This window comes from Schistocerca americana, chromosome 1 (genome assembly GCF_021461395.2).
Source record: "Schistocerca americana isolate TAMUIC-IGC-003095 chromosome 1, iqSchAmer2.1, whole genome shotgun sequence".
Lineage (NCBI taxonomy): Eukaryota > Metazoa > Arthropoda > Insecta > Orthoptera > Acrididae > Schistocerca > Schistocerca americana.
In genome coordinates this window covers 253,893,182-253,914,640 of record NC_060119.1, presented here as the reverse complement: position 1 = coordinate 253,914,640, position 21,459 = coordinate 253,893,182, and the positions used below count along the sequence as shown (strand labels likewise).

Below are 21,459 nucleotides of genomic sequence, written 5' to 3'. Positions count from 1 at the left end.
TTGGAAATACGTTACAACTCCCTATGCATTGCTCTCACATGGATTATAAAGACAAGATCAGACTAGTTACAACATGCACGGAAGCACTTCAACAATCATCTGAGTGGAATGGGAGAAATTCTTAATAAGTGGTACAATAGGTCATACCATCTGCCATGCACTTCACAGTGGTTTTCATAGTACAGCTGCCGACATATATCTACCGGAAGTTAAAGAAGCCATACAGAGGAGACACTGAGTTGCAGACAAGCACAACAAAAACACTGATGTACAATTGAGCTTTCAGCCACAAGGTCTAAACTGACCAGAGACAGTGGGCTCGTAAGAGAGTTGAGCTTGCCTGAATGGGTGTGTGTTTTCTACTTTAGAAGATGGCCTCGTGTGCCTGCCTCCAATTCAATGTTTCCTCTTTATGGTGAGTAGCAATGTATCCTTTACATAAATTGTCATCATTCTATCCTGGATTTTCCAATATTTGAAGTTACAGAAACTAAGAATTTTTCATAAATTCTGTGCTAGATGTCAGGAACAGTTTTCTGATTAACATATGTTCAGCTTAGTATATTATGGCTGGGTAAAGCTTGTTCTAGGAGTTTTGTAAACCCAATTCTTTGTACAATAAATAATGGCTCTTTGTCTAGTAGAATCATTTCTTCTCTTATATAATGATATTATTTGGCTCTTGCATCATTTATATCCCAAACCAACTAGCAATTGGACAGTTATTAATTGCTTGGAATTTATTTGGATATTTTGTTTTCACATGTATTTCTTAGTTGAAATACATATTAGCCAAAAAATACATATCACTGACTTAAAGGCTGCTTATATATTTTCTACTAATTTAATTTTTTTTTTCGCAAAAAAACTGTGTTTGACAAAACTTCTGTGCATCCCAAACAAATTTAATTAAACTGAATATTCAGTAAACAGGTACCTACTTAATGATATTAATCTTCACATCTATGGACAAACACCTCGTTCGTCAGTATAATAAACCAATTCAAAACAAAATATCCTCGGAGCAGTGAAGCAACTTAAATCACTTAATAAAACCAAGTCTTCTGGTCCAGACTGTATACCAATTAGGTTTCTTTCGGAGTATGCTGATGCATTAGCTCCATACTTAACAATCATATACAACCCTTCGCTCAACGAAAGATCCGTACCCAAAGACTTGAAAGTTGCACAGGTCACACCAATATTTAAGAAAGGTAGTAGGAGAAATCCATTAAATTACAGGCCCATTTTGTTAATGCCGATATGCAGCAGGACTTTTAGAACATATATTTTGTTTGAACATTATGAATTACCGTCGAGAAAGCGGCACATTGACACACAGTCAACATGGGTTTAGAAAACATCGTCCTTGTGAAACACAACTAGCTCTTTATTCACATGAAGTGTTGAGTGCTATTGACAAGGGATCTCAGATCGATTCCGTGTTTCTGGATTACCGGAAGGCTTCTGACATTGTACCACACAAGCGGCTCGTAGTGAAATTGCGTGCATATGGAATATCGTCTCAGTTATGTGACTGGATTTGTGATTTCCTGTCAGAGGGGTCACAGTTCGTGGTAAATGACGGAAAGTCATCGAGTAATACAGAAGTGATTTCTGGCATTCCCCAAGGCAGTGTTATAGGCCCTTTGCTGTTCCTTATCTATATAAACGATTTTGGAGACAATCTGAGCAGCCGTCTTCGGTTGTTTGCAGATGACGGTGTCAATTATCGACTAATAAAGTCATCAGAAGATCAAAACAAACTGAGAAACGATTTAGAAAAGATATCTGAATGGTGCGAAAAGTGGCAGTTGACCCTAAATAACGAAAAGTATGAGGTCATCCACATGAGTGCTAAAAGAAACTCGTTAAACTTCAGTTACACGATAAATCAGCCTAATCTAAAAGGCGTAAATTCAACTAAATACCTAGGTATAACAATTACGAACAACTTAAATTGGAAGGAACACATAGAAAATGTTGTGGGGATGGCTAACCGAAGACTGTGTTTTATTGGCAGGACACTTAGAAAATGTAACAGACCTACGAAGGAGACTGCCTACACTACGCTTGTCCGTCCTCTTTTAGAATACTGCTGCACGGTGTGGGATCCTTATCAGATAGGACTGACGGAGTACATCGAAAAAGTTCAAAAAAAGGCAGCACGTTTTGATTTATCGTGAAATCATTAAAAGAAAGGCATTTTTTGTTGCGACAGAATCTTCTCACGAAATACTGATCACCAACTTTCTCCTCCGAATGCAAATGGTTCAAATGGCTCTGAGCACTATGGGACTTAACATTTATGGTCATCAGTCCCCTAGAACTTAGAACTACTTAAACCTAACTAACCTAAGGACATCACACAACACCCAGTCATCCTCCTAATGCAAAGATATTTTGTTGACACTGACCTACATAGGGAGGAACGATCACCACAATAAAATAAGGGAAATCACAGCTCATACGGAAAGATACAGGTGTTCATTCTTTCCACACGCTATACGAGATTGGAATAATAGAGAATTGTGAAGGTGGTTCGATGACCCTCTGCCAGGCACTTGAATGTGATTTGCAGAGTATCCATGCAGATGTAGATGTAGATGAAAAGAATACGAGACAAGCTAAGGATTTGGTATCTACCTGTATTTTTTTCCTTCTCTGTCACAGTAAATTTGAACTCAGCATAATAAATGATAAACTTCTTACTGTCACTGTGTGTACCCAAATATTCACAAACAGGAGAACTTTTCTATACCAATAACATTTTTTATAATTTTTCTTGCAATTAAACAATTATTTTCAGTAGTAACCTAAAAAAACGCCACGTGAAGGTGATCGCAATTTGTGTCAACTCAATTAGTCAAGCTGGTCAATCATAATATCATTCAGTCACTTCACTCATAAACAATGATGTCTGAATTTAGCCGAATCCACCTGCCTGTCCATACTTCAGCTCTACAGGGCCACTCAGACCTACATGTTACAACATGCTTCATGGCTATGTTCGGTTGAAAAATCCAGCTGCCAGATATCCGGCTTATAGGATGTATGGACATCTGGTATCTGGCCAAGTAACAGCTATCTGTTTCATGTCTTGTTTGTAAGTAATCTCTGATGTGAACAATATAGAGCTCTCAACTATCAAAAGTGTGATTTGCTTTTTATTCTCAGCTGGTTCAGTACATTGTTACAGCCAAATATTCGTCTGACTGGCATTTGCTAATAAAGCAGTTAAGAGTGACTACACTTGTTGGTTTCATTTAATGTACAACTTCACATTTCTCAATATTATGAGTTGGTTGCCAATATTTGTACAAAGATGGTATTGTGTCAAATTTTGGATATAGTTACAATTTTTACTGGATAAAGCTTTCTAATAGTTAACCATATCAAATGTGGAAAATCTGAGATCATAAATATTTCTATCTGAGTACATCATTAACATCCAAAACAAATTTGAAATTATTTTTATCCTTTGACTGACCTTATGTTCATGATAATTTGCTGTATTCTATCTGCCTAGGAGTTTCAAAACCATTCAAAAATCTGGTTCAATATTGTGTACAAATATTTTTTTATTACAGTGGTAGCGACCAAAATGCTCGTGGTGAACAGTTATATTTGTCCCATAGCTACCAGTCTCTATTTTGGTTATGATTTGCTGCTGGGGCTTTCATAAACCCAATAACTGCCCAAAGTTCTTCAAACTCTGGTTATTTCTTATTTGATTTCTTTACAATTGATCACTAATATCTTAATATATTTAACTAGTATTCACGTCTATCTGTGTGTGATAAAATATTTTAGAGCCTTCTGGAACTAACTGATGATGGGTCAAAACATTATGACCACCTGTTTAACAAAATGTACTCCTTTGAAATGCAATATAACTGCAGTTCTGCACGACATGGATTTGACAAGTGTGTCAGTGGTTTGAGGGTGTGGAGCTAGCACCCAATAGTGTTTCAGATGTATTCCATTGGGTTCAAATCAGTCAAATTTGGTGGAAAAGACATCAACACGAGTTCAAATTGCGCTCCTCCAACCACTGTAGCACAGTTCACGCCTTGTGACACACAAGGTTACCCTGCTGGAAGATGCCGCCAATGTCGAGGAAGACATCAAGCAACAAAAATTTCCAGTAATCTGCAATATTGTTCACACTATCATGGTGTCAATGACCCCCATAACATAATACTGTCCCCATTGGCCTGCATGTGGTGCATCTTTCAAACAGTCATTTACCTGGATGATGGTATATCCAGCCATGACGACTGACCTGCTGCAACAAAAAACATAATTCATCGAACCAAGTGATGCTGTTTCATCGATCTACAGTACAATCTGATACTGTGCCCTTCGCAATCATAACTGATGATGTCATTGGGCCACCATGGGAACAAAAGGATTGTCCGCTGGGGAGCCACATGTTCAGCAATGTGCACGGAATGGCACACTCTGAAACACATCAGATCTGTCACCGATCACTGCCTATCATACTCTACAGAGTGAGCAATGCCTTGGACCTCCACATTCTGTGAAGAGGCATGAATATACACCACCTTCTCGCCTACACACAATTTCAGTGTCCTTCAACCACATTCCTTAAATGCTCATAACAGCAGCATGCAAACAGCTTACCAGCTTCACTGTTTCTGGGATGCTTGTTCTTGAGTCAAAACAATATGCCCTATGTCAAAGTCACGTTATGGTCCACATCATTGCTACAGTGATTTCTGACTTGGCTCTGCTCTGCTTATGTACTTTGCTTACCACATCATATGCCTGCAATGGCATTACGTGGAATTCACTCTCATGGAGAGCAGTGGTTATAATGACTTGGCATACAGTACTATGAACTCAAGCCTATGGTGTAAGACTAAGAAAAAACAGTCAAGAGAGACAGAAAATCAAGTGCCTGTAGTACAGCACATAAGTGGAAAATGTGCTAGGAAAGGGAAATCTGGGGCATGAAGGACAGAAATAAAACTTGAGGAAAGGAATATGAAGCTTGAAAGAATGTGTGCGATGGGTATCCAACATCTGACAAATGTTTAAAGTAGTCTGAGATTGATTAGCCCAGCTGCCTCAGGCAAATAATAGCCAGCCACTTTTAACATTAGGACCATAGGAACTACTTACGTCAGGGCTAGATGCCACTAGAGGAGTAAGGAGAAAGTGAAAAATACAAGAATTTTTGAAGTGACTGGTGGAAAGTCCATGTTAGAATATTAACAATATTATGAACAAAACTGTTACCTATTAAGCTTTTGGTCAAAGCCTTCTTCAGAGAAAACACACACACACACACACACACACACACACACACACACACACACACATGGCATTCTTGCCATAGTGGGTGGAGATAGTGGTTGTGAATTGTGAACTGTGTTTTATTCATCTAATGACATACATTTGCAGTCCATTTGGTTTGCATACAGGAGACATGTAAAAAATTTATAAAACACTTACAATGATTTTTACATTAATAAATAATAGTACTACAATAAATAATAACACTATAAGGATATTTCTTGGAATGTGTCATACACTGTATTCATCTCAAATTTCCAGTTTATCCAGTATGAATTCCTCCACTGAGTAATAACACTTCAGTGTCAGTACCTCATATAGATTTCTTTTAAATGAACCTAAATTCATCTGCATCAACTTGTTCCCTTTTAATTTATTAAATATTTTCATTCCTGTGTATTGAAGTCCCTGGGCATACAGTCCTGAGGCAGTGGGTGGGGAGCATGAAATTTTCTTTGTTTCTAGTATCATTTGAATGGACAAAATGATTTCCCTCAAATAATTCATGTCTGGTGTACAAAAATATAATAATCTCATACGTATAAGGATCACAGAGTTAATATTTTAATTTTTCTAAATAATGGTCGACACGGTTCTTTGTGATTTGCAGTGCACATATTTTGAGTGATTTTTTTCTGTATTATTAGTATCTGCACTATGTTTATCGAGTTACCCCAAAAAAACAATAACATACCTAATAATGGATTCGAAGTAATTTGTATATGCTACTTTTTATGGTCACGTGTGCACAAGGTGTGCTTGTTTGTGTGAATGTATGTGTTTTCTTTTCTGGTATTAACTGCCACATGCTGTTGTCATGTGCACATGAGTTGTGTGTGTGTGTGTGTGTGTGTGCGTGTGTGTCTGAGCACTATGGGACTTAACATCTGAGGCCATCAGCACCTAGAACTTAGAACAACTAAAACATAACTAACCTACGGACATCACACACATCCATGCCCGAGGCAGGAGTCGAACCTGCGAAGCAGTTGTGCGGTTCCAGACTGAAGCGCCTCGAACCGCTCGGCACACTGGCTGGCTGTGTGTGTGTGTGTGTGTGTGTGTGTGTGTGTGTGTGTGTGTGTGTGTGTGTGTTTTCTTTTTGGAAGAAGGTTTTGGCTGCAAGCTCAATATATAACAGTCTTTTCGTTGTGGCTGTCTGCAACTCAGCATGTCAGATTTATGGTGAGAAGCAATTCTAAAAGATAGAAACATACGTAAATTGATGCTAATGGGGTTACTGAATGGAAGGGTCAAATAAGATTAATGTTATGCTGCGTAGGAAGAAGTGATCTCTCAAAAAAATGGAAGAAAATCTGTTGACGATGGATGATGGGCAGGATGACACCTGTGTGGGAAAGAAATCACAGTGAAGGGTAAGAACAGCTGAAAGTGAACAGAACATTAAATGACAGAGAGATAATGTGAGTGGTAGATAGAAACAAGGGAAGGAGGAGTTGAGATATGTAAAATAAATGGGAGGGATGGGAAATAATTTGGATAGTTGCAAAATGCCCAAGGAATCATTAGGAATGTTGAATGTGAAAATTTCAGATATATCCTAGGGAATGGATTCATTGTACATTTCTGAGGTAAAGACAATGGACAACAGTATAGAGATGATTCAAATAGCAATCAATGTACTGCCTTTCCTTCACTGCTCTTAGCTCCAGTAACTATTCCTTTATGTAATTATTCTCATTCTTTAATAGCTTTGCTGATTGTGGGAGGGAAGTGGTGGAACAGTTAAAGATAATCTACTGCTTTCAGAATAATGTAATTGAATAGATAAAAAAATCTACTCACCAAGTGGCAGCAGGACAACACACATATAATAAAGTTTTTACTCATGAAAACTTTTGGAGCCACTGGCTCCTCCTTCCAGCAGAAGGGTTGAAGAGGAAGGAAGAAAGGTGGAGGGAAAGGAACTGGAGAGGTTTCGGAAAAGGGGGTAGAGTTTGGGAAAGTAACACAGAAGCCCCCATCAGGGGAGATTTATGACGTATGGTGGATATGGAAAATAACAAATTTTAACAATAAAATGAAAAGAGGGGGAGAAGTTGTTATAGAAAACTGATTCAAAATACTCTTGTTCAACAACGCTGCTGCTGCTGTTGTTTTCTTCTTCTTCTTCCTCTTCTTCTTCTTCTTCTTCTTCTTCAGTCTGGTTTGAAGCAGCTCTCCATGCTGTGGAAGCCTCTTCATCTTCGACTTACTACTGCATCCTACATCCATTTCAACCTGCTTACTGTATTCAGTTTTTGGTCTCTCTCTACAATTTTTACTCCCCCCCCAAACACACTTCCCACCAGTTCTAAACTGATGATCCCTCAGAATGTGCCCTATTAACTAATCCCTTCTTTTAGTCAAGCTGTACCACAAATTTCTTTTCTCCCCAATTCTCTTAAGTACCTCCTCATTAGTGGCATGACCATTCCATTTAATTTTTGGCATCCCTCTATAGCACTACATTTCAAAAGCTTCTATTCTCCTCTTGTCTGAACAGTTCCTGTACTGCTTGGTCAATGTACGGATTGATTAACATTTGGGGATAAGTTACACCCATCTCACTTCCTCCTCAACCAGTGCTTTGCTTTTAAGTCCCTCGATTTTTACAGCTGCAGTCTGGTTTCTATAAAAGTTGTGAATAACCTTTTGCTCCCTGTCAGCACCTGCTTTCTTTGGAATTGGAATTTTTACACTCTTCTTTAAGCCTGATGGTATTTCATCTGACTATGTAGCTTGCGCATCAAGTGGAACAGTTTAGTCATGGCTGTCTCTGCTAAAGATATCAGCAGTTCTGACGGAATGTGATCTACTCCCAGAGCCTTCATATGAAACTGAACTTTCAGAGATCTGTCATTTACATGAAACTGTGTTTCTGAATTTCAGAGTAGGTTTGAATGTCAGTTAATCCCACAATAGATAAGAGTTCATATTTGAGGCTTACTCCTCCTCATATCGTGATAGTTTCTGTTTGTAAAATTCAAAGACAGAAAAAAAATTCCATGAAGTTTAGTCTCATGCCAGACACTCAGCAATATCTGCTATTAATAAAAACACATTTTATGTTCAGGGAGTGAATGAGGAGGAAGCACTCTATACATTTTAATGCTCAAAAGAATTTCAGTTGGCATATATCTCATAATTCAGCTCTGGAATAGTAGGCAAACTGTTCGTAGTTCTGTAAACGGTTGTATGGTAGGTTTAATTTTAGCACATCAAAGTTGATATTCTTAACAATAACTGGTGATTAAACATAGCTGTACCCATTACAACTTGGGTCAAAGTAGCAGTCATGTTACTGCAGATTATTTCAACATATATGTCATAATCTTTCCTTGTGATTACTGATTACCAGTCATACCTGTAATGCTGAAATATGCTTTCATAAACTTCTCTAAAGAATTGAGGTGGTGGAGGAGAAGGAGGAGGAGGAGGAGAAAAAAGCAGGCTTTTTTAGCATTCTACACCATCACAACATAATCACCTTATTGTTAAGGTCTGGCCTCATCTGATTTCTTCTCTTTTCTCAAAACTAAAAGAGAATATCTGTGGACATAATTATGAGTCTGCCTGAGTGACTGCAGGTGCCTATGAAGCATAACAGAAAACGTTTTCTCATGAAGAAACACTTACTGGGCTTCCACTTAGTAGCCTGAGAGAATGTACTGTTAGTTACATTTTAAGGAAAGTGCATGCTGGGAAGTAGATAGACATAGAGGAACTGTCATTATGGCCTCAAAAATTTCAGTGTGAGATGTAAACGATATTGTGGTTAAAACGATTAATTTCAATTTGGTCACAAAGAGAAGTGGCACAGTAATGAGAAACTGAACTCACATTTGGGAGGACGTGAATTCAACTTACCTTTTCGTTAAGACTTAGGTTTTCAGTGATTTCCCTAAATCACAAACAAAGGGATGGTTTCTTTCAAAGGGCACAGTCTATTTTATTAACTATCCTCCTCTAATCAAAGCTTGTGTCCAGTGCCTAAAACCTTGTCGTCAAACCCTAAACCTTCCTTTGTTCCTCCCTTGTCATAAAATAAATATTAAAAGAAAGAAAGAAAGAAAAATATAGGAAAACATAAAATACTGTATAATATTAAACAGAAAATCAAAGGAGTAGACGAACACCACATCCAACCAATTTATGGTGTATCGTCATGTCATGTTATCAGCTAAAACAGAGGGTGTGTCCTCAACTTGAGGAATGCCCTTGTTCCCCTCCCAGTATTTGAAACACAATGGCGGGTATTCAAAATGTGATGGTAAGGTGAACTCATCTCCACCATATACCTTGAATTTCAAATAACTTCTGTTATGTCCACAATATTATCTGTTGGAAAATCCTCAAAAGTTTTTGGAATATGGAGTCTGATTTCCACACAGGAAACCAACTCAAATTATTTCCTACATTCCTAGTGATTTGAATGTGAGCACAAAGACACCAGTTCCTGAAATTCACAATTAACTTTCTTCATGATAAATTTTCAACTCAATCATAACACAGCTCATTGTTGTTATATCTATTATTAAATATAAATTAGGATAGATCACTAGTCACCATACAAAAGGCAGCACTGCACAGCAAACATGCACATTTAAAAGTAGACTAAGCTGTCAGAGACAGACCTCCTCCAGAAGACAAACACCAATTCATACACAGCTGCACACACATGCCCAATGTCAGCTCCAGGCACTGAGTGTGTGGGGAGGGTAAGGAGATGGCATTGGGCAGTAAGGTGGAGGGGGGAGGGAGGAGGGCAGCAAGGAAGGAGTGGGGGAAGGTAGTGTGCTGCCTGTGAGGTGCGCAAGGTTGTGGTGGGAACAAGATAGACACATCTTGCATCTCCATCTTTTACAGAGGTATGGGACATGAGGCAAGGGATTACAAGCAGGGGTAGGAAGGAACAGGGATGAACAAGGATATAGCGTATGTTGGATGTGTGGCAGAATTCCATTGCACAAGATGTAGTCAAACCCTGCCTGAATAAGTGAATCAGTTGCTCTGGTCCTTGGGGGTTCTGAATCACAAACAGGTGTGCTCCTTTATCGGATGTCAGTGGTTAAGATGGGCCACAGAAGATCTGGCTCCGGACGAGGTGCAGAAGGTAATTTCAGTCCGTCAAGGCCTCGGTTAGACCCTCAGAATATTATTAGAATAGATGAACCAAAATAGCTGCTTATAGTAACTAGTCTTTATTTACGACAGACTTTTTCCACATCTGTTGCCATTGTCATGTACGTCTAGATTGATGTTATGTCCATATTACATCGTTAGTGAACTGTCTTATAACTGTCACTGTTTTAATAAGATGGTAGATGACATAATATATTGAGAATAGAATGTTAACAGTTCCACTCTTATAACACTATATTTTTGGAGAGGGACTGCATATCACAGAATATGTGATTATCACAGGTGACTAGACTGAATGGAAGGGACTTCTTGGTGCGAAAAGGGTAGCAACTTTCGAAATGGGGGTATTGTAGGGGTAGATACGTTTTAGCGTGGATGGAGATACTGATGGAGCCACCCTTGGGGTGAAGACCAACATCAAGGAAGGTGGCTCATTGGGCTTAGGAGAACTAGTTGAAGCAAATGTCAGAGAAGTTACAGTTCTGGAGGGATGTGGATAAGGTGTCATGAAGATGTCTTCACTTAATGTGAACCAGGGGAGTGGTTTGCGATTATGTGTGGTTAGGAAGGATTCCAGTTTCCATATGGCCCATTAGTAGGTTGGTGACCACAGCTGTACCCTGGATTTATTTGTAGCTGATAGTATCAAAAGGAAAAGTAATTATGCGTGAGCATATAGCTAACACCAGCTAATCCCAAAAGAGAACACCATGCAATGACTGATACAACTAACTTAATTAAGTATAGAAAACAACTTGTTACAATACGCACACCAACCACAGAGTGGTTCACAGTAACAGTCCAATCACACTCGTGCATAGGTAAACATCTAACTGAGTTAGAGCTGGCCAGGACCATCTCTAAAATCTGACAGTTGGCAGGTAGAGTGTGCAGACAAGAGGCTGCACGCGCATCCATGAGTGGTGGCTTCTGAAGGCTGTCGAACTTCTAGCTGTATCTGCTAACTTCTGTGGTGCACCTTACAGCTTTGTGTCGGATCTTAGGTGGATCACTACGGTTGGTCTTGCTGACCAGGAAAATGATTGTAGTTTGCAATCAATCAGGCACTGGGAAAGGGAATGTTCAGTGGTGGCAAGGCCATGAGAATTGGCGGTGTTAGTGCAGAAGGAGGTAGTGTCAACAGTGATGAGTAGGGTGCAAGATGGTGAATCGGTTGAGGATATGGTTAGAGTCTCTTACATAAGAGGTCATTTTATCTGTGGAGCCACAGTATCCTGCCACAATGGGGCTTCCTGGGTCATCAGTTGGGTTTATTTATTTTAGGAAACATGAAGATAGGAGTCTGGTGAATGCTGGGTGTGAGAGAAAAGGTAGACTCAAGGGAGATGTTCTGGGGTGGACCTAAAGATTTCAGGAAGCACTGAAGATTATGCTGACTTTCTGGAACTGGGTCGCTGTGGCAGGGCTTGTTGATGTGTGCTTCTAACAGCTGGCAAAGTCTCTCCAGCAGATAATGCCTGCAGTTCGTAACCACAGCGCAGAGTCTTCGTTGGCATTAGGATTGTCACATCAGGATCAGATTTTAGGTGGTGAATTATTGTTCTCGTATGGCTGTGAGGTTGGTTCCATATTGAGAGATCTGGGGAATCATGCGGAGGCTAGGTTTGAGGCGAGGGGGGGTGGGGGGGGGGGGGGTGGGGGGGTGGTGGTAAGGGGGGGTAAATTGAATGAGGCAGGGATCAGTATTGGTTTTTGGCCAAGTGTGACTGGTAGGGTTGGTGACAAAAGAATTTAGATATTGGAGTTGGAAAGAAAGTCTTTAATACAAACAGTACGACTGAATTTAGGAGTGGGGCGAAAAGTGTGGACTTTGGAAAGGATTGATACCTCAGTCAGACTCAGGCTTTTGGAACGTTCCAGAGAAGAGGGGAGGGGGGGGGGAAGGAGAGGGGGGGGGGGGGGAGTTCCGAGGGGTGGCATACGTAGTGTGTCTGCAACTGAAGGTTTGGAAATTGTGAATGGTGTCGGGGAACTTTGATGGAGGCTTTTGTGTCAGTGGTTGTAGTGGTGGTAATAATAGACAGTGGTAGTCCACGGCAGAGGTGAATAGATTGGACAGCTTTTAGAAGCAGCATTGTGCACACGGCTCTAGGAACCAGAGCCTCTTCTATATCCCAATCAACCACCATCCCTAGTTAAGACCATCTTCACTTGTCAGGCCTCATGGCCCAGAGATGACAGTGTTGGTGAGTTGTGAATTTCTCTAAATATGAAGGGCTTTGTTTGATTCTTTAGTCCACTGTCTGTTTGACACTCAATGCCTCCTCTACATGGTGGGTATTAATCTATGCTAATTCATGTAGTTGTCATCTCATCCTGGATTTTCCATGGTTTGATATTTTTGCTATAGTATATTAGCCAATTCTTTATACCATTATTTGGTATACTTTCTGGAACCTTCAGTCCGAACCACAAGCCCTTTCATTTAATTACACAGTAACTTCTTGAAAACACATGTGAATGTAAAAAGCAGGCAGATTTTCGAAGTTCACTACACCTCTTAATATCAATGTTTTCCAGATTTCTTTTCTTAATGTTGGAATAAGAGAAGATGTAATATTTGATTGTTGCCCTCTTCTATTTTCTCACAGTTCAGATACTTTATTAGCCTTTAAAATTGGTTATAATATACATACTTTTCTGCCAAAACAGTTTTACATATCTCACCACCATCTAATTTCTGTAGAGTATACTGTACAATGAAATATTACTCCCTAATTATTTATGAAAAGGAACATATGAGGATAAATACTTACTCTACTCTAGGAGAACCCACACATCTCAAAAGAATGTCCATGTCTGATGAACTCAGTGATCGTAGTTTATCCTGATTTGTTCTAAGTACCGACAGAAGATCTTGTGAAAATCTGCACTGTTCTTCATTAACAGAGATAAGTTCAGAAAGGCAGTTGTTATTTTTAGCCCTCCTCTGAAGTGATGCTGTAAAAAAAATTCAGTTTCATAATTTATGAAAGGTCAAATTGTAAAACATTTTTGTTGCTAATCCTTTCTGTGTGCTACTATTTCTAGCATATCATGGCATATATTTCAGGAACGTAAAAATACAATGCACCCACATTATAAATGTAGTTTTAATATAAGAGACATAACACTAATGCATTTAAATTTAGGTTCTAGCATGATAGCACAAAAAGTACACATTCATTTTCTGTTGTTTACTTCCTTTTACTTAAATATCTAAATGCACACATTAATGGGGAAAGAACATTACCTATCCATGTCCAAAATTACTTTCAATTAGTTTTGACTCAATACAAAGTAACATGACCACTGCATCTCTCATGACATTAAAAAGAAAAAAGTAAAAGTTAAGTGATGCCTACGGAGTCAGTTCTTGTTGTGGTCTTCACTCCAAGGCCGGTTTTATGCAGCTCTCCACACCACTCTAACCTCTGCAAATCTCCTTAATTTGCATAACTATAGCAACATACATCCATTTGCACCTCAACAATTTTTACCCACCACACTGAATCAGGTGAGGAGTTTGGGGTTCTGGGTCATTAGAAAGGATTTTTCTAGATAGCTCATTAACAGCAGATATTCTGTGCCTTGTCTCTCCAGTCACCCACCAGCTCCCAAAGGCAACCTGGCCACAAAAGAGCATCCTTCCGTGACCCAGTACCAACCAGGACTCGAGGAACTGAATCACATTCTCCACCAGGGTGTTGACACCTTATGTCATGCCCCGAAATGAGGTAAGTCCTACCCACTATCCTTCCCAAGACTCCCACAGTGGTGTTCTGCCACCCATCAAATGGACACAACATTATCACCCGCCTCTATACAACCCTTCCTCCCAACACCTTGCCTCATGACTCATATCCCCGTTATAGACTCAGATGCAAGACCTGTCCGAAACAGCCTCCAACCACCACCTACTGTAGTCCGATCACAAACATCACCTATCCTATAACAGGCAGGGATAACTGTGAAACCAGTCAATGATCTACAAGCTTAGCTGCAACCACTGTCCTGTGTTCTATGTGGACATACCAACCAACAAGATGTCTGTCTGCACGATTTGCCACTGACGAACTATGGCCAAGGGACAGCTGGACCACCCAATTGCTGGGCATGCTGCTCAACACAACTTTCTGCCTTTTAATGACTGCTTCACAGCTTGTGCCATCTGGATCCTTCCTTCAAACACCATTATCTCAAAATTGCACAGGTGGGAACTCTCCCTGCAATATATCCTACATTCCTGAAACTCTCCTGGCCTCAACCTTTGTTATTCATTATACTACACTCACCTGTCCCCTTCCTTGTTCCCACTCCAACACTAAACAGTCCTCTAATCAACAAACGCACCCACACAGTCTTTTTACCTCTCTCCTTTTTCACTGCCCCCTCCACATTTCCCGACCTCTGTCTAACCTCCCAAATGCACCTAGCTGCCCTAACCTCTCTTCCCTTTGTCCCTATATGCTCCCACAAGCATCATTTTACAGTCCCGCCCCCCTACCCTGCGATCATTCCCCATCCCAATCCCAGCCTGCTCCTTACTCCCAACACCCAGACTGCTTCTCGCATCACATGCTGCTATTTGCAGTCGGGCCTCAGCAGCCTGAGACTGTGGTCATGTGCATGTGAGGTGTGTGTGTGTGTGTGTGTGTGTGTGTGTGTGTGTGTGTGTGTGTGTTTTGTCTAATTCTGATGAAGGTATTTTTTACTGAAAGCTTACTTGCTTGACAGTCTTTCTGTTGTGCCTATCTGTGACTCAACAACTCCATTACATTGTTATCAGCAATCCATACTTTTCATATTATTCTCATTATCCCATTCTGGATTGCCCAGTGTTTTATATAAGCCTTTGTTCTTTGTATTTTATTCCTGCTGCTAATTCTAGAAATACTGCATCTCACCTATCCTCAAAGCTGTCTTACAGTCTGTGTTGCCTCTTGTGTTCCTGCATTTTACCAGATTCTAAAATGAACTGTGCTGGAATCGGTTTCCGTGAGTTTATCTATCTGTAAATAACTTATGTCAATATTTCGCAACCATAATTTATTAAATGTACAGTTCATTAGTAGTCACACTTGTCAGCATCTGCCTTCTTCGGAGTTGCAATTATTACATTCTTTGTGAAATTTGAGGGTGTCTCTCTTGCCTAATATGTTTGTGGCTGGCAATTGAGGGTGTCTCTCTTGCCTAATATGTTTGTGGCTGGCTACCCCAAGTATCTCTAGTTCTGAAGGAATGTTGTCTACTCCACACGTCTTATTGCAACGAACATGAGGAATTCTTCTTGCAGTACATGTAAAACAAGGGAAACACAAGCATTCACCTATAATGGATTAATGTGTGAAACAAAGAGACACTCACAAGAAAACAGGACTGATACTAGCTTTTGACCCCCCTCTTTCTAACAGAAGTCACACACACACACACACACACACACACACACACACACACACACACACAGCCACAGCCACAGCCACAGCCACAGCCACAGACCCCCTTCTTTATTTCTCAATTCACATATTTCAGAAAATAGTTGGAGCAAGTGCCAACCAGTTTGTTAACATAGTTTACGTATTTCCTTATGAAGGTATAACAATAACCCTAAATCGAAAGTATTCTGTACAGCATAAAAAATTTTTTTGTGTAAAAAATAATAAAAGTTAATTAAGCAAATTTTGTCTCCAATTGCCTGATGAAGTTAAAACTTTAAACTAATGGTTCACTTTTTGCTTATCGTAATTATTGGCTTGTATTTTTTCTAAGTTTAAGTGTGTCACAATGTTCCATAACATGTTCAAGTCAATATTCAGAGGGGGTTAAGGCTTTATTACTTTTACTACTTCTTCAATGAGATGGTAATAGCAAATCATCATTGGAAACACAACAATACATAGTGACGATTTGGCATGCAAGTGAAAACCTTGTGCAGACACAACACACTTTCTGTCGTTGTTATGTTTCTCTTCATGCTGGAAATTGGGTGAAGGCTTCAGTTGATGGAAATGGACAGAGTTTCACACAACAAACTTTGCAATGAGAAAGAAATCATTCCTAACTTGAAAATAGTGTATGAAAGTGGAGATTTGTTTTCGAATGTGCCCAAGAGCTACCAGCCACTGCACGAACTGTCGATATTAGGCATGTGTACCTGCATTTTGCTATAGTCTGCTGGAATTAAATTTCCCTTATAGGCAACAGTATTGTCTGCAAACCATCACACTTCCAATACTACAGTTATGGTTTATTTCATTATTCTGCAGTTATGTGTGCACCACTCTTTGCCTTTTAGATTTATGTGGTATTCTTTCAACTTCATTTTCATTCATAAGAATTAAAAATTCATCATTCATATAGTAACACCAGCGGCACCAATTTGTCAACTAGCTGAAACCCACAAAATCGAAAAAATCAGTCATGCAGTACTGTTTCTTTAATGTTGATGTACCCATCATTGTTTATCCATTATATTTCTTCATTTATTAAGTACATTACAGTATATGTCAGCATAATCACCCTCTTTATGTTCCTGTTAGCAAAGTCATTTACATACTTCAATTGATATATTAATCACATAAATATTGAGACACTAGATCTTTATAACAAAATAACACTAGGTAAATTTAGGTAGAAGCTTGAAAAATGCTAAAATAGTTAAAGCAGGAAAAGAGAGAAATGAGAGAATCTATAAAGTTGCAGAAGATTAGTGGAATGTTGTCAGAGAAAGCAGCAAAATATAATAAAGAAAGTCTAAAACTTAACTGGAATATCTTAATTTTATATTAAAAATAACATTGATGGCTTTGTATTACATACTGAACCCACTTACATAATTTGTCAAGAACTTCAACCATCAGCGAAAATTTTTTTTTGAGCTCTGCGCTTTTACTTGCTTTAAGTAAGGCGAGTTTGAGAATATGCAAGCTATGCTGAATGTTCATTGCTTCATCACCACAAATTTCAACCTGTTCAAATGAAAACCAAAAGTTTTGTGATTCATATTAATAATGAGGAAAATGAGAGGGGGAGGTACACACACACACACACACACACACACACACACACACACACACACACACACACACACGAGAGAGAGAAAGAGAAAGAGAGAGAGAGAGAGAGAGAGAGAGAGAGAGAGAAAGAGAGAAGGAGCGAGGAGGAGGGGGGGGGGGTTTAAGGCATAGTGTTTTTTGTTTTTGTCTTTCTTTCTCTTCCAAGGGGCAAGGGTCTTAGAGAATGGCAACGAAATACTGTCAAAGAAGAAAACAATTTTGATTCATGTGACAGCTTATTGGTGTTCAGTTATAAAAGACATAACTAAGATTTGATAAAGTTACAATTATTTCAACAAAGTTCAGGAGTACATGTTTAGTAAGGCATAGTGGCAGGCTATGAGGCAAAGAACAAGGCTCAGCAGTTATAAAAGTGCGGAGATGACCCTGTGCCAAGGATCAATCTGCTACATTTTGCTCAAGTCATTCTCCCGTGCATGCGTAACTTTATTTAACATCTGGAAGGTTTTCAGCTCTTCTGCTTCAGGAATATAAGATGGATATCTTGTCATATGAAGCAAGTAGTAGTTATAACACCTGAAGAATATGGCTGTGACAGTAGCTGAAATCTGAAGAATTGTAGCTCAAATGATGTGATTTGGAAACTGAGAACATTTTATAGTCATAAAGCATCAAGTGTCATGAATAAACATTACTTTATTGTTTATTGAAATTTAGTGTTTTAGTTTTTAGCTCCATTTAGCCCATTTCCAGTCAGTTTTTATATCTTTTCTTTTGAAGAATATGTTCAGGATGAAAGTGGTATTCTCAATGAATTCTACTGATGTATTGTGTCATTTCTGGTATTTGCCCCAAAGTTTACCATTAAATAAACATTATTCACTTTTTGTCCAGCTTTCGCGCTAAAACTGCCCATTGTCATATCATTTATCAATTTTTACAATTTTTTGTACAGGACTTTTATCTCTCCATCACACAGTGAGCACATTAGCACATCAATATGAATTTCTGTTCAATATATCTCATTTACTTTTGCTGCAAGTCCCAATTATTATTCATTCAATATTCATAATCAACATATACATTTGAATTTCCTTACTGTTTTGCTGCTCTGAAACAAAACCGAAGTCCTGACTTTTAGTTATATATGGTTTTCATTTTTTCACATAAGTCTGATAATTTGGCAGTATTTAATTTGACCTTAACTACACTAAGCTCTCTTCACTCCCGTTCTTTATTGTAATTTATTTTATCTAACTGAAAAATAGTATAAGCAGTTATGTTTCTAAAGGAAAATCCAGGATGGAATGTAACAATGTTATGAAAGGGGTAGTTGCTCCCCACAACATAGGGGAGATGCTGTCCTACCCACTATCCTTCCTACCCTTCCCACAGTGGTATTCCACCACTCACCGAACCCCTACACAACCCCTGGTCCCAACTCCTTACTTTGAAGCTCATATCCCTGTAATAGACCTACACGCAAGACCTTTCCCAAACAGTCTCCTCCCACCACCACCACCACCACCACCACCACCACCACCACAACAACAACATACTGCAGTCGAATCATAAACATAACCTATCCTATAAGAGGCAGGGCTAACTGTGAAACCAGTCATGTGACCTACAAGCTAAGCTGCAACCGCTGTGCTGCATTCTATGTGAGCATGACAATCAACAAGCTGCCTGTCTGCATGAATGGTCACTGACAAACTGTGGCCAAGAAACAAGTGGACTACCCTGTTGCTGAGCATGCTGCCCAATGCAACATCCTTCATTTCAATGAGTTTTTAACAGTCTGTACCATATCAATCCTTCCCATCAACACCAGCTTTTATGAACTGTGCAGGTGGGAACTCTCCCTGCAATATAGCCTATGTTTCTGTAACCCTCCTAGCCTCAACCTTCGTTAGTCGCTGTCATCACCCATCTAGTCCCTTCCCTGTTCCCATTCCAGCACTACACTGCCCACTGTTCCACCAATGCGCCCACTCTTCTTTTCCACTACCTCTCCCCCCCCCCCCCCCCCAAACCCTCTCAATCAACCTCCCAACTGCATCTAGCTGCCATACCCTCTCTCCATCTTGTCCCTCCCCACAATCCCCAGCAGCACTTAACTGTCCCCCAAGGCTACCCTGCTATCCCTATCCCTCCTACTCCCCACCCCAGCCTCCTCCTTACCCCCACCCAGTTGTCTCTCCCATCACACACTGCTGCTGCTCGTAGTGTGGCTTCAGTTGCCAGAGACTATGGTCGTGTGTGTGTGTGTGTGTGTGTGTGTGTGTGTGTGTGTGTGTACATTGTCTACTTTTGACAGAGGCCCTGTTGGCTGAAAGATTATTTTGTGACAGTCTTTTTGTCGTGCCTATCAGGTACTTAGCATCTCCGCTATATGATGAGTAGCACCTATTCTTTTCATAATATTGTTATGTTTGTAAAAGTCTATATTATTTCCTATTTAGCCAAAATTTCTGCCTGCTCTTTGCTAAAAGAACTCACTGGGAATGATACACAGACTAAAGAAATTGCTTTAGTTCCTTCAGTCCAGTAGTCCCAATATTTCTTCAACCATGCCGGAAGTCTGATGCATCTAGAGATTGCACGTAATAATATGAGCAAATCACCAGTGACAAATCTTGTTAGAGCTGTACTCATGGCATTCGTAGTTCACACCCAAATGTGTTAAAATCTCAAAGTCTTGCATCAAGTCCATATCAAAGCTTTGCATCGACAAGTCCAATTGGTGTGCTGATCACATGCCAACAAGGACCTCATATCAATATTGTAATTTAACAGTCAGTCACTGTGTCATCCATAATACATTTATTTGTATGGGTAGTAGACTTTGATTGAACATTAGGTCTATATTTGATACCAACATTTTGATATAATTCTCCATTCTATTTTTCAATCAAAGGTCAACTGCAGACACACTCTACATCTAATCAATTTCTTCGGACTGAAAGTTTTCTGTTAATCATAATATAAAGTTTTATGAAAAAGTTGGTTTTGATATAACATAGCAGGCAATTTCAGCAATACAATATAAAACTACTTCAAATTATCTGTATATTAATACCAGTAATTTTATTTATATTTATTCTTTCACACGTCTTTGTGTGTGTCAAGTTTTCAATCTTTCTTTTTTTTTTTTAAATTTATGCCTAACACTATTAACATTCATTGAAGTCAGAGCTATTTTTTATTTGCAGTGACATGTTTTGTAGGGCATAGCTTTCATGGGCTAATACCATCTAATCTAATAAAAGTGCACAATTCAAATTACATTTTTATTCCTTTTCAAAAATACCATTTGAAGCAAGAGGTATCTCAGTCATAGGATGACTCAAAATAACCTTATTCAGGTAATGTATTATTAACACATTTATAAAAATGCATTGATAATTATCAAAATACTTTACCTTGACAAACTCCAAATTCAGATTTGTACTGACCCCCCCCCCCCCTTTCCCCATAATGAAACCCAATCATTTGACATACAGAACAGCAACATTTTTTTTTTTTTTTTTTTTTTTTTTTTTTTTTTTTTTTTGTGGTAATAAAATAAATTTGATGGCAACATTTTGTTAACGTATTATTTTGGTATTTTTGTAGTGATTTTTGTTTGTGTTTTAAGCCCTAAGCCCTTCTATCCTCATCCCAACAAAATGCAGTTAATAAATTGTAAACGTGATTTGAATTCCGACAGAATTGGCAAGCTGAAAGGGAATCTGAATTGTTTACTATATATTAATGCATTTATTAATTGGACTTCAGCTTTAAAATTATGTAAAGTGTAATCTGAATACATAGACATCATGTAATTGTGATACAGGGTTTGGTTGATGCCATAAGAATGTTATCACAAGCCACTGTTACAAAAAACGGTGCCTGAGAGGGGGGAGGGCAGAGAGTGGCAGGGACAAGCAATGACATGCAGTGGTTGAGCTAACAACAGGACAGGCTGACAAAT

The 21,459-nt window shown here is 39.1% G+C and overlaps 1 protein-coding gene across 1 annotated transcript in view; it reads right to left on the bottom strand.

Annotated features, from left to right (window-relative positions):
* Positions 1-21,459, bottom strand: part of LOC124623192 (DNA-dependent protein kinase catalytic subunit-like) — a 565,210-nt gene that overhangs the window by 98,468 nt on the left and 445,283 nt on the right. The window contains exons 42-43 of the mRNA XM_047149022.1: positions 17,300-17,435; positions 13,245-13,428 (exon numbers count right to left, since the gene is read on the bottom strand). Of these exons, the coding sequence (XP_047004978.1) occupies positions 13,245-13,428; positions 17,300-17,435 (320 nt within the window). The remainder of the gene's footprint in view (positions 1-13,244; positions 13,429-17,299; positions 17,436-21,459) is intronic.